This window comes from Andrena cerasifolii, chromosome 10, assembly GCF_050908995.1.
Source record: "Andrena cerasifolii isolate SP2316 chromosome 10, iyAndCera1_principal, whole genome shotgun sequence".
Classification (NCBI taxonomy): domain Eukaryota; kingdom Metazoa; phylum Arthropoda; class Insecta; order Hymenoptera; family Andrenidae; genus Andrena; species Andrena cerasifolii.
In genome coordinates this window covers 12,112,747-12,126,242 of record NC_135127.1, presented here as the reverse complement: position 1 = coordinate 12,126,242, position 13,496 = coordinate 12,112,747, and the positions used below count along the sequence as shown (strand labels likewise).

General features: G+C 46.9%; 1 protein-coding gene across 2 annotated transcripts in view; it reads left to right on the top strand.

The window, feature by feature from the left end:
• Positions 1 to 11,934, top strand: part of LOC143374247 (colorectal mutant cancer protein) — a 37,530-nt gene extending 25,596 nt beyond the window's left edge. For both annotated transcript variants that reach the window (XM_076822223.1, XM_076822224.1), the window contains exons 4-14: positions 7,486 to 7,747; positions 7,961 to 8,109; positions 8,442 to 8,663; positions 8,950 to 9,138; positions 9,212 to 9,402; positions 9,477 to 9,743; positions 9,811 to 10,006; positions 10,089 to 10,280; positions 10,362 to 10,549; positions 10,615 to 10,717; positions 11,438 to 11,934. In XM_076822223.1, coding sequence (XP_076678338.1) covers positions 7,486 to 7,747; positions 7,961 to 8,109; positions 8,442 to 8,663; positions 8,950 to 9,138; positions 9,212 to 9,402; positions 9,477 to 9,743; positions 9,811 to 10,006; positions 10,089 to 10,280; positions 10,362 to 10,549; positions 10,615 to 10,717; positions 11,438 to 11,548 — 2,070 coding nt within the window. In that variant the 3' untranslated portion in view covers positions 11,549 to 11,934. The remainder of the gene's footprint in view (positions 1 to 7,485; positions 7,748 to 7,960; positions 8,110 to 8,441; positions 8,664 to 8,949; positions 9,139 to 9,211; positions 9,403 to 9,476; positions 9,744 to 9,810; positions 10,007 to 10,088; positions 10,281 to 10,361; positions 10,550 to 10,614; positions 10,718 to 11,437) is intronic.
• The last annotated feature ends 1,562 nt before the right edge of the window (positions 11,935 to 13,496 follow it).

Genomic DNA, 13,496 nt, shown 5'->3' with positions numbered 1-13,496 from the left:
TGATTGCCTTTTCGTGGGCGTAAGTTTTTAAGAGGGTGGAAAGATATTCAAGGGTAACATGGATATTACGCAAAGTTTCCGTTTTTGCTCGCGAAGGGAGCGAGTGTAATCGAATCGACGCGGCGGCTGCGCTTAGGCGTGGAAACGAACCGTTGAAAAGCTAACGAACAGCCGTGGGGAGAACATCGAAGACCAACGTTGACCAGGCCACTAATGACAGGTTAACGAGCAGCCGGAATGCCGCGCTCGTTAAACACGTTGAAAGTGTAAAAAACCTGCAACCGGCAAATCTCACGCCATTAAGCGTTCAGCCCCGGTGCTCGAGCTTTTCCACAATTTCGACATCGGAATCAGGGTGGTTGACTGCTAGTCGAGGCACGTGCCAAAGCGGAAAAACTCACAGCTGTCGTACGAATTATAATTAGTGACTGTGATTCTTACATTTCTCACTGTAAATTGGAATCCCGTTTCGACGAAGCTTTTTTCATGGTTTTTGTAACTGCAAAGTTGTAACGCGTTCGTAGACTACGATACTTTATCTAACGCGCCAACGATCTCTTGTCAGCCGTACTCCACCTTTGCTCGCGCAAAAACCTTCACCCCTTGAAGACCGATGCTGTTCCTCCATTATCCAACTCTATTTATCACAGAGGATACGCAAACAATCAATTTTCCAACGATTCCCCAGACCCCCAGCGATAAACCACTCGGGGCGTAGAAAATTTTGGCTCGACTGCACTGCCGATCGCTACGATATCGCAATACGTCTTAGACAGTTACTCGGTCGACGCGTTACATCGCGTAATCAACCGCGACGGAGAGTCGGTCGCGAGAACGGGACAGACAAAGTGGAGGAGCAGAGGTTAAGAGAACAGCGTCGTTTAACGACACACCAGCAGCCGTTTCAATCGAGCAGGGTGTTGGCGACCAGACGGTACACATATACCTACGTGTTCGCGAAGAAGGATCTCCTCAGTGTCCGTAGACGCGATGAGAGTTCCAGTAGCGGGCAAGAATTGAGAAGAAGCGCGGAAGCAACGTGGCGGGCTTTACGGTGGCCGTGAACAATGGCTCCGCGGAGCCAGCTTATTACGTGGATCGATTGCACCGACAGAGAGTGCAGCTGCAGCAGCAGCAACAGCAACAACAACACTGTCAGCAAGCGACCAGGTTCTCGGTGCAGCAGAGTCACGTCTCTGTCTCGGGCAAAGAGATTCTGGAGGCACCACGCAGAGACGATCTGGTTTACGTGCACTGCGCCACCACCGAGGAGGAGGATGCCGAGGAAGAGGAGGAGGATGAGGAACCGCGAGGATTATCCAGGTCCAGGTCGTGGCTCTGCTGCCCTGGAGATCGTAGCTCCGACAGAACCGTTCCCATACAGGTCGAGGCTAGTCACAGGGATAAGCACCAGCAATCTGTAAGTCTTGGGACATTTTGCCACCGCGTTTCCCTGTTCAGTTTTCCTGCGAATGCATTGCGAATCCGTAGAAATTCACCCTCTCGGAGGTAGGTCTCCGATATTACATCGCAACCATATGCTTTTATCGTACACGTTGATCGACCGTCTCGCTTCGTCCACTAACGTCTTCGAGATTGAGCCGTGCATCGCGTCGTTTTCTTCGTCGGTCAATTAAGACTCAATTTAGAAGCTTAACCGTCTCATTAATCTGCCCACCGGACGGTGCTCGAAACTTCAATCAAAGTTAACGAGCAAGCAATAAAACACGCTTGCACGATGCCGCCGTCTCGCGCGCTCATAGTATGTAGATGCACGCATGGTGTAAGGATACAAGGTGTGCTCACTGAGCGGCTCATTTTCGTCTTCCACCGCGCATTCCCAATTTCCGCCATATTAAAATATGTACGTGTGTTGACGCGTTATTGAAATGTTAAGGGCTAATCTGAAAGGCTGCGGAAGAGCACACCTTATATCCTTACAGCATGGGTACATGTTCCGAATCCGCGTGGAAGCTGTAATTCTAGCCTCTTTCAATTTGCCCCGGCGCGAGTTTTGCGTCGGTCAGGCACGATTGCTTTCGTCTGTTTCACGTGTCAAGTCGATCTGGTGATTTACTGAAATCGGCCATTCAAAGTGTCTTGAATCGCCGTCTGTATTGTTAGAACGGTCAGACAGTTTTCGAGTTTATTCCAGCATCGATTAGAGAGGATAGAGGGAAGGATGTTGAGACTGGGAGCATGGAGGGGTGGAGATTCGATGGAGCGTCACCGAGCGCGTTAACGAAACGCGGAACAAGCATCCGCCAGGGGCGGACGATTCCAACACCCGATAATGGAGTTCCGTAATTTTTCCTGCTGTCGTATTCGATTCAAAAGCGGGGCTCGCAGAGTGAATCGGCCCGTCACCCGGCGCGACGCCGACGCTCAGGAACAGGACGATGTTTCTGTCCTTCCGGCTCTCTCCGCTCCTCGTCCTCTCGCCCTTTTCGTCTCCGTATTCATTCTGAAACGTCTCGTTCATTTTTCACCCTCCTCGACTTCTCTCGTCCTCTGCTCGTCACGTTTAGATTATCTTCCTTTTCCCCATTCCTGTCTCTGTCCGTTGTTCTTCTCGTTCTCCCCCGTTCTCTCTCCCGTCCTCGCCCTTCCGCCTAGCTCTCTTGAAGCTTATGTGGAATCGACTACTACCAACCCTTTAAACTTTAATCCGGCAGAAATAGAGCCGCCACAGACGAGCGACGGCTATCCTATCCACCGAACGATCGATTTCGCAGAGGAATTTCGACTGAACTTCGGTCCGTTCTACATAATTTCGTTCGCTTCCGACTACCCTTCATTCTGCGCGTTTCCATACCGTATACATATGCACCGTGACAATGGAGCGCGATTCTGTCACGCGTCTGGCATTGCTGATTACTTATTCTCGTTGGATGTCTACTTAAGTAGTTAGCGGAATTTAGACGCGTTGCTCGGATGAAAGGAATCGATATTCGGTGGCTGGATTACCGTCGCGGAATCTTGAAGGATCTCTTCTTCCCGAGCCTGTACAGTGTACAACGTCTGCGATGCAAACTCGAGCTGATCCTGGGCCGGGAGCATATTTCGCGTAATCTATTTTCGAAAATTTCATTGTACCAGCCGAATTAGCTACATAGAGGAGGCAACGGTGAAGAGATCCTCTGGACCCAGGGGCTTCGTACACAGAAGAAGGGATGCCATTTTACAGGCAGCGCCCTCGCATCGTGTAGAATAGACGTGTCCGTGGGTTACCTACCTCCTTTGTCCCAGTGGCCACAAAAGGACCGTTTGAAACGGTGTGCTCTTATCCCTTACTCTGCTGCGTCTTCGTTCAGCGATCCCCCGGATCAAACCGAGTGCGGTTGCTCTTCCCTTTGGACGGTGAGACAAAGAGAAGAAAAAGGGTCACGGCAGACTGGTCAAGGAATTTACCATCTTGAAAGGAACACCTACTTGACCCCTTTAGCGGATTACCGTCGGACTCCAAGTTCATCGGAAAAATCTCGTTAGGAACTATCGGTCCGCGTTCGGTTGATCTTATTACGAGCTCGCTGGACCAACCTCCCCACCAACTTATCGCATCGTTGGTCGCTCCAACGAGTTGCATTTTACCGAAAGGTCTTGTAATTTACTCGACCACTTAGAGGAGTGGTATTATGTACTCGTAGCCAGAGTATTGTGGGGCAAGAGTGCGCACTTAAAGTTTAGACTTCCCTAAAAGCCTGGGTATTACACCGATAGCACATATCATTGTGTAGGAAATAACTACTATCCCTTAATATTCGACAGGCAGTGACTTCGTGTAAATTTACCTGTCACAACTTATATAAATTAATATTTCCAAAAAGCGGCCATGCGAACTTTTACCCGATATATGAGGCAGAAGTTCGCATGTTATGGGGTGAAAGAACGCAACGAGAAAATTTCACAAAAGTTTTTTATTTTCCTACATACAATAGTTGTGGTGAGATAGCAAAGCGACTAATAGTTTACAATTCATTCAGGAGGATCAGTGTATTTTTCTTCACACTGTTCTCTTTTTGGAACCAATTTGTTTTGTTCCTTTCAAAATTGTTCACAAGTAGATGTTATTTTTAGATTTCTTTTTGCTTTTCTAATCATTTCTTTGCACGTTCGCATTCAGATTTTCCTTTCCTTGCTCCACTTACTTATTTTTAAATGGGGAGTTTGCATTCGAACTCTTGCCCCCACAGCTACTTTTCCATTGTTTAATCAATCCTGTTATCTGTGAGGAGAACTGAAAACTTCTATTAGTACTTTTGAATAGAAGAATTTCAGCTCTTTCAGACGACGTATTAATTAAAATATTTACCGATCAATTTATAGGAATAATATTGATTCCTAAAAATGGGAATATTACATCAGAACTAACGAATTTAGTACTTAGTACCGCATTGTACGATATCAAAACGAAGCACAGCTAAACAATTCGACACTGCTTACTATATCTTGATGATTCACTGTCAATCACCATTGACAACTGCCACAACTCAAACAATGAAATTCGCGTGGAGCGAACTTTTACGTACGTCTACTCTATATAAAAATGTTACGTAGCCCGTTGAACGCTTCTCGAGCAACGTATAACTATAAAGTGTAATAAATTGCTGAACGGAACTGTCTCCAACTTCCCAGCTTCCGATTCTTTCTCATCGATTCGTTCTGAGAGGTCAGCTTTTTGCGCGGGAAACACAGCTGTCCGGTTTCGTTCGCCCGCCGAGCCGGGCGCCGTGCTATTGACTTTCATGCACCACCTTTGAAACAGACTTTTTTGCAAGACCTGTTTGATCGGCGAGGTTTCTGTGGTCACGTAGGAAACACGAAGACAGTTGTTGCTTTCACAACCTCGACAGCGCATTAACTCGCGATAACAATTTCCAACTGACCATCCTCGAGTAACTGGTTGCTCTAGAGTAGTGTTTCCTCGGAGGAGGAGGAGGAGGAAGCAAAGTGGATGTTACATAAAGACGGCACTTTTGCCGTTTCAACCAAGAGGTGACGCAGATACCTAAAAGAGTGGCTTTCGCGGAGAAGGCAAGACACAAGGATGTCAAGACATAACGAGTTAACGCGCAGGAAGGTTTTAAAGGCTTTCAGTCGACCCGCCTTTATATTCCGACATCCGTTCCATTCAGCTCTCTTTCCTTTCGACTCAATAGCCAGTGGGAAAAGTGTTCTGATTACCCGGTTCCCGTCAGGGGTCCAACAAGCTTCCGGCCTTCGCGAAAGGCGAAACAGTTCAAGGATGCTCCGTCTTTTATGGGCAGAGGACATTGACGAGCATTTTCTCGGACTCAATGGCTAAAAATGACAGTCCAGCGCACCGAAATCACCTGGCCGCGACTCGTCTTTCCATCGTTCTCTTTCAAGAGTTCTCTTGGCACATCTTGAAACGCGATTTTGTCGCCGCGCCGCGAATTTTGCTGAAGAATCCCGTGGTACCGCTGGTCAAAGGAAAAGTGGCCGCCCAATAGGTGCCTCGGTTTCCTCGCGAGGCTTCCACTTCTCAAGTACCGTATTACATCATATAGTACAGTATAGAAGTGAATCAGCGATCTCTGCTAAATCTCAATAAAATAACAAAGACGAGGCAAGAAGAACTGCTTGTTTTATATGGACACGAGAGGACGAAATATCGAGTACTCGACCATAGAGAAACTCGCTGCCCTTCTCTGGTCACCCTTATCCACCGGTTCACATCGCTTTACCACAATTTCCGGTATCGCTTTACACCGTGCGCGGTGTCTGGAGGCCACGAGCGTCTCCCGCAGGAGAAATTCGGTCGAAATTCGTTGTTCGATTAAAGAAGGGTATCCGAACTCTAAACCGCCCGTCCAACCTGTCTCTGGCAATCGTGGTCTGAATCATTGCAAAGAATTTGCGCCTTGTTTTGCCGATACCCCGGATAACGAGGACGGTGCTGCGCTGGTGTTTGCGTGACGGACTCGCCCCATTTCCAGGCCACCGCGCCGCGCCGTTAAGATATCATCGTCCCCTTGCACCGATTCGGTTTCATTGGTTTAAGAAACAAATTACCATGTTATTGAAATCGTATCAGACGCGTTAATTCACCGAGGAGAAGTAAGCTGGAGGAAATGGTTTTACTGGTGTAATTACAGCCGGTACATTTTACATTATACGTTGACCGTTAGGAAACGGGCCAGACGATGAACAACAATGATGACGAGTGGCTTAGAGGAAGGGCACTTGTGCTTCTTACGGTACTGCGACGATCAGGATTTTTTCGGGCCGCACGTAGGCACCGCCTGCGTGCCGCAAGTGCCGGCGTTGCAGCGAGGAGGAGCCATCACGCAGGGCCTAGCATCCGGACAGGGTGGCGCATCACTGCAGGATTTCCCTGGCAGATGGATATACTCGTCCGACTGCCCGGTGGTCGTGACAAAGACTACCCCCAGGATAAGCGCCAGCGTCAACAGAAGCTTCATCTTTTCAGAGTCTCCTGCAATAGCCGTGATAACACGTCTCACAGAATATTCTATCGGAAACAGAAGCTCGGTTTGCATGGCTCGGTGGGAAAAGTGACATATCGAAACGCAACGAAAGGAGAAGCAAGATCGCAAAGAAAGGTTTCCTACGAGAAACTACATATGTACGCGCATATTGCTTATAGTTTACCTGCGGTTGCAATGCAGCTTCGATGAAACTCACCCACGATCGTCTCGACACGACTACGGCCGGCTCCCGAATGATACCTCGTAATTACGGGCCGTTATTTTTATATCCGTCGCCCGTTTTTGTGTCTCCTTTTATCCTTATCCGCGCGCTATCACGTGGCCAGGAATCATTAGCGATTCGTCATCGCGTAATGTCCGTCGTACATGGTTGCGTCCGCGAAGGACACTCCGGTAACACGGTGACGCTGTAATCGCACCTACGCATACTTTTTTCTCGCGTTTCTCGCGTTGACGCTTGAAATACCGCGAATGCGACGAAATTAATGAGGACCGCTAGTAATAAGGAGGAGGACGATCGTCTGGAGTCAGCGTGCGGTTCCCATTTACGGTAACGCTGAAAACGGCTGCACCTTTTCGACAATTAGGAAAGACCATAACAAAACCACGTCTCCTGACTTAAACAGCCCCAAAGTTTATTTTCAACTCGTACATTCTGCACCGCAATCTTACACGGTTGCGTCCGCTTGAGGACACCTTGGGAGACCTTGACGGTTCTCTGATTAGGATTCTGCAATTCGTGCGATGCAAGGACCGCCCAAAGGTCCTCGCCTATCATTCATAAATGATAACTGTGGTTCATTTCAATAGCAACCAGATAAGGGTTCCCTTCCTTCTGTTTTTTGTTTGCGTTTCTCGAGGTGATCAGTCAATGGAAAAGCAACTGAAACGTAGTCCCGGCATCTGACTTGTGTTACTTGATCGGGGTAGGCCCCGAAAGAGTGGCAAGCGTATAAGGTTGTCGCAAATGAAATTCTCTTTGTCAATGCGAATGGTGGATTTTCTGTTTCAGCTGCACGCGGCTGCACTGTCGTCTTTACGATCGGAGGTGGCCGAGCTGAATTCGAGGCTGGTTGCGGCGACTCGGGCGAGGGAAGCGGCCGAAGCAGCTCTGGTCAGAGCCGAGGTGCAAGCTGCCAGAGCGGAACAGAGGGCAGAGCAGCAAGCCGCCAGGCACGAGGAGAGGCTCACCGAGTTGCATTCCGTGATCGCGGAGCTCGGTAGGCAGCTCGAAAGGCACCGGGCTACCGTAATTGCCGAAGAGGATGAGTCCGGTAAGGGAGCACACTACCGATTCCGTAAATCCCGTTTTCTTTCGACAAAGATTCGCCCACAGGCCGAAGCAATTCGATGCTTTAACGCGCTCGCCGCCAAGGCACTCTTCCTTTATACCTACATAAGTACTTATAACTTTGCAAAGCCTTTCTCTCTGCTCCCAACACCCGCCGACCGTCGTTGCTTCGTTACATTAGTATTACGATTCGTAGAAATAGAGACGAGCAGAGACGCGGAGGGCTCGATCACGAACCCGGTGGAGGAGAGCGAAGGCGGTGGTGACATCCAGGGCGACGGAGATCGCACACTAGGGGACGCCGATTCCAGCTGCTGCGAAGACATCGAGCCGCGTATTACCGAGGTACATATTTCCAAGTAACTTCAACTTGTCCAAAGAATCTCTCGGTTATTCATTTCGCCGCCGATTACCAACTTCTGCAATCGAAATTGCTATCAGCCTGCGCGCCGAGGTATTAAACTTGCACTGGCAAACAAGTAATTTAATCGAACGAAAGTTATGGGAATTCGTTCGCAGCAGGTGATGCAGACTGTTCCGTCTGAACGTAAGAGAATCGAATACAGAAGTTGGGTATCCACTTGGTTGGTGCGCGAGCGAAATCTGTATTAGGTAGACGTTGGCGATAAAGATAAAGCTTGTGTTATATATTTGGGTGTATGTGTTTTAATCGATAGAATGGCAGGGATCAGTTGGACAGTCCGGCAGCGTTACCGACCCCAGAACCAGCGCAGCAGGCAGCCTCGTGCCAAAGCCTGGCCGTGGCTACATTGCAGGAAGAGGTGACGGCCCTTCGAGCTGAAATTTCAACTTTACAGACGCAACTGGCCAATTTTAAGAATCAGGCTAGCAATCAGAGGCAACAGACTGGCAGTGAATCACCCCGCAGGGAACCAAGAGTGGGTAGCAATTGTATTTGTGGCAATTTAGTCTCTGCAATCCTTTTCTGCCAGACGTTTCGAAGCTGTGGCGCAATGCTTTCCTCTAGCCCGGAAAATCGAAACAAGTTTCCGCGTTGAAACGAAAATCGTTCGTCTCTTGTTCGCGGAGCCTGAAATATCGGACAAATTTTTTGCATCGTTACCCCAGGCTCTGGCCACACGCTTTGATCAACCGACACTTTCACGAAAATGTTTGTCAACCCTTCTGACGTAATGTTTCCTCGTGCTCCTTTGATTTTCGCAGACAAGAGGCAACACCAGCTCGCCGGAACCTTTGAGTGCACCTTGCTCGCCACTCTTGCCACCCCTGCAGACACCGCCGACAAAGAGCGTAACGAGGGAGGAAGCTCCGGTTCTTAAAATGGCCGAGAGGGTGAGACTCAGAAGGACGGACGAGAGGCACATCACAGGACCCGATATTACCAACCTGGGGGTACGTTACCGTTACCGCCCCCCTAACATTTTACGAAAAAATGGAAAATTAAAGATAGAATGCGACTCGTTAGGTATGCTCCACGATGGTGGCCGAACACCTGGTGTCGGACCTCCTCGAGCACTCGAATCTTCAAGAGTTGAACGGCTCCGAGAAGCAGTTCGAAGTTGAAACGGAGAGGCTGAACAGCAGATTAGAGCACGCGCGTGCAAACAACGCGGTTCTGGCGCTCACGTTGCACGAGAGTAAGGCGCAGTGCGACAGGTAATTGTTGAATTTCAGCTTAGCGACGACACGACACGATAGGACACTACGGCAAGCCGTTTTCGCGCTTTCAGACTGAGTCTTCTGGTGGGAAAGTACGAATCAAACGCGACCGCGTTACGGCTGGCTCTTTCCTATAGCGATCGCGCGATAGAAGCTTACGATGTTCTGGTGGCGTTGCTGGAAAGCGAGATCGCTTTGTCGACAGAGAGGAGCAGCGTTACGATCGATAACAGAAGGGCGGCTGAACACGTAGCGTGTCACGTTCTAAATAAACTGGAGAACGAGTGCTTAAACAGCCTGAACTCGCCATGGGAGGACAGCATAGTCCTGTCGGATGAGTAAGTCCACGATTATTCTTCTAATCGCAATAAGAGTGTCCTTTTCTCGATGCTTGCGCGTGTTTAGGCCCGAAGTGACGTGGTGCGTGGAAGACGAGCAAAGACTTCGAAGACACATCAGCAGACTGAAAGGGGAACGCGCCATGGTCAGGTCGACCGCGGTCGAATTGGAAAGCGTTCACGCTGAACCTTTAAATTCCAAGAATACCATTTCCCTGGCTGAGGCTCGGAAACTCGACTTGGAGACTGCCGTACTTATGCAGGTTTGTCCACGCCTCGTATTTTTCCCTCCAACTTTAGAGCAATCTCGGTGATAAAAATACACTCGTGGTAATAATCGGACAGGAATTGATGGCTATGCGAGAAGACAAGGCAGAGTTACGAGCACGGGTTTTCCTCCTGGAGAAGGAACGAGCTACCATAGAATTAAAATTAAACGCGCGCGACACGCAAATCACGGCGCAACATGCTGCCATTGAGCATCTTCAGGGTCAACTTAGCGATACAGAGGCCATGCTGGCTATGGCTGCGAATAAGGTAGCGAACGCGGATCTTGGCGAAAGGAAACGAGCGTGTACTTATCTCTTTCGAAAGTGCAAATCTAACTTGTACGTACAGGATCGGGCTTTAAGCGACAACGAAAGCGAAGGGATAGAGTCCGAGCTGATAGAGGCGCTAGGTCGAGAAGCTAGGCTAAAGGAACGTTTGCAGGAATTAGTTTCTACGTTGGATAAAGTGAACAAAAATTCCGAACTCAGGCATCAGCAGTCCGCGGAACTGGTCAACGATTTGAAAAGAGCCAACGGGTAATTGTTGCGTAATCGTGGGGAGAAGGGAGAAAACTGTATCTGAACTTTACATTTCTTTCCAGAGCCCTAGTACAAACTTTAGAGAAATCTAAGAAAAAATATCAGTCCAGGTTAAAGAAGTTGGAACAACAAATGTTGGGCATGGTAGAGAGGCATGCTGCACAGGTATGAATAAGTATCGAATGTTGCGTTGTAGGCTATTAAAAACAAACTGCCACAAGTTCATGGTATACAATTGTACAACCTAATTTATTACGCTCTTTTACATTAGTGTTATCAACATGTGTGACAGTGATTTTATATGTCTCTTCCAACACCCTCTTCTTCCCTCCGTTGAACTCTGCAAATCATCATCAACCCTATCGGCAATGCTGCTTCTAGAAATTAGTGTTGATCGTAAGCTACTTAAAATATATGCACTCACAGACGCGTTAAATCGCTTGCGCCTTCATTTCACGTAATCTCTTTTCAACGGCTTCTTCAATTCGGTTCTTTTTGTACGTTTTGTAAAAGTTAACCTCTCCAACGTGCCAGTGTATCATAGTAAACTCCATAGCGGCACCCAGAAGAAAAAATAATGGCAGAATACGAAATTCTCCAAGAAACTTGAACGGCAGGTTGTGATATATTATCCTTGCTCTTCTCCTTATTTTGAAATACAGCACACCGGGCATTGTTACTTCGTGTGAAATTATTTTCTACCACTGGACGGTCGCCATGTTACTTTAGGCCTGGGTCAGGTTAGGTGCAGTCACGCGCGCTTCTACGCAGTCGCAATGTCGCATTCCAACCATGCGATGCAACTTAAAGATATGGAACCAAGTTCCTTCCGTTCCCTCAAGTCCCGCTCCCCATTTTCTACTTTAAATACAGATTAATTTATAGGTGAAATCGCTGAAGCAACGGATATCATTGCTAGAGGATGAATCAGCGGGATACAAAACGAGTTTACCGCTTCAGTCGCAGAGTTCTGGGGCCAGCGAGACCTCGTTATGACAATTCAGTGATTAATCAACATCATTCGACACTGACACGACGAATATTTTTATTGTCTTTCCTGTCCTTACGACGTGACCGAAGCGGGGATGAAATTTACGTATTTTTTTACACACGAATAGTTGCTCTGGAATAACGCTTAAGTAATCGCTTTTGTAATTATATAAAGACACGACGTGTAGTGGATATCCTAACGGATTAAATTTCAATCTAGGCTTACGCGAGTGTGCTGCCGATACATCAATGCGAGCAAACTATTTAACAAAGTCCTCCAAGTATACTGTGAAATATAAATAACTGTTACTTAATATTCTGCGTCATTCATACACCGTGATATTCATTTTGTAAATATGTATATTTCACGCATTAAAGAAATGTGTAATACAGCTAAACTATCATTAATTAAATCATGCTTTATCATATTTCATTGTAATTAACTTTAAATCAGTATTATTCTGGACACGATAAAAATATCAAACTTTCATTCGTAATATTATGCGTAACAACAAAATAACAGATGATTTGTTTTCAATGGAATGGAATGGAAACAATCTCAGTAGCAAGTAAAACCTTTCTTGCTATGTACAAAATCTATTTTATTATCTTTCTTACATTCTGCGATAAATGTATCAGATATTATTCCGTTTCTGCTAGTCTCTTTTTTACTGCCTCCTCTATAAGATCATTCAAATCATCCAGTGGTTTATAGATAACATGTACAGTTTGTGCACCTGCCATCATGGTGATTGATGCAATCGCAGAAAATGCTATAAGTCTAAACCATGATCCACCAGACATTGCGTGTAGTTGTCCACTGTCAAAATTATACCTAAAATAGTCAAGTCCTTTGTAGGCTTTCTAACCCCTGTCAGCTGGTAGCTCACGTAACCTTTCTTCAACACCGTCTTCTACAAGTTTCTTTTTATACTCTTTATGAGAATTGATACCTTCAAGCGTGAAGTGGATCATTCCACGCAGTAAAAGGAAGAGTAGGCCACTTATTTATTTATTTATGTCTTTCGAAACAACAAACACTAACAAGTTGCTATAAAACACAACGATTATTCATTGAATTCGTTGCAATTCGTTCTTACTAAAGGCATGAAACAAACATGTACCGCTGGGTATAGACCACTCAACTCCCACACCCAGATTTTAGATCGCGCGACATCTGCAATTTTTCAATCAGACTAACAGAATCACTCTACTTTGCTGTAGCAACTTTCACCATATTTAGTTTTCATTCCAACAGCTAGTAGGATTGCGTACAAATTCTGCGCTCAATTGATAACGTTGCATGCGAAAGAAAGTACATCACCTCTTTCGACATCATGTTCTCCTGTTACAAAGCCCAATTTTCGAGCATTCTGAAAATTTCGGCCAGATTTTGGAGAAATGTATCAGGAGAACATGAAGCGGAAGGAAGTATTCTATATTTCAGCGTTGGAGGCCTTTCAAAAACTCTGCGCCTCAACGTTGAATAGTTCCCCGCCTTAGATTCTCTCTCCGGTGACAATACCTTGTGCCACCTCTTATGACGTCATGTTATCCTGTTGCGAAGCTCAATTTTGTGCATTCTGAAAATTTTTGCCAGATTTTGGCCCAGGTATCAGGAGAACATGAAGCGGAAGGAAGTATTCTATATTTCAGCGTTGGAGGCCTTTCAAAAACTCTGCGCCTCAACGTTGAATAGTTCCCCGCCTTAGATTCTCTCTCCGGTGACAATACCTTGTGCCACCTCTTATGACGTCATGTTATCCTGTTGCGAAGCTCAATTTTGTGCATTCTGAAAATTTTTGCCAGATTTTGGCCCAGGTATCAGGAGAACATGAAGCGAAAGGAAGTATTCTATATTTCAGCGTTGGAGGCCTTTCAAAAACTCTGCGCCTCAACGTTGAATAGTTCTCCGCCTTAGATTCTCTCTCCGGTGACAATACCTTGTGCCACC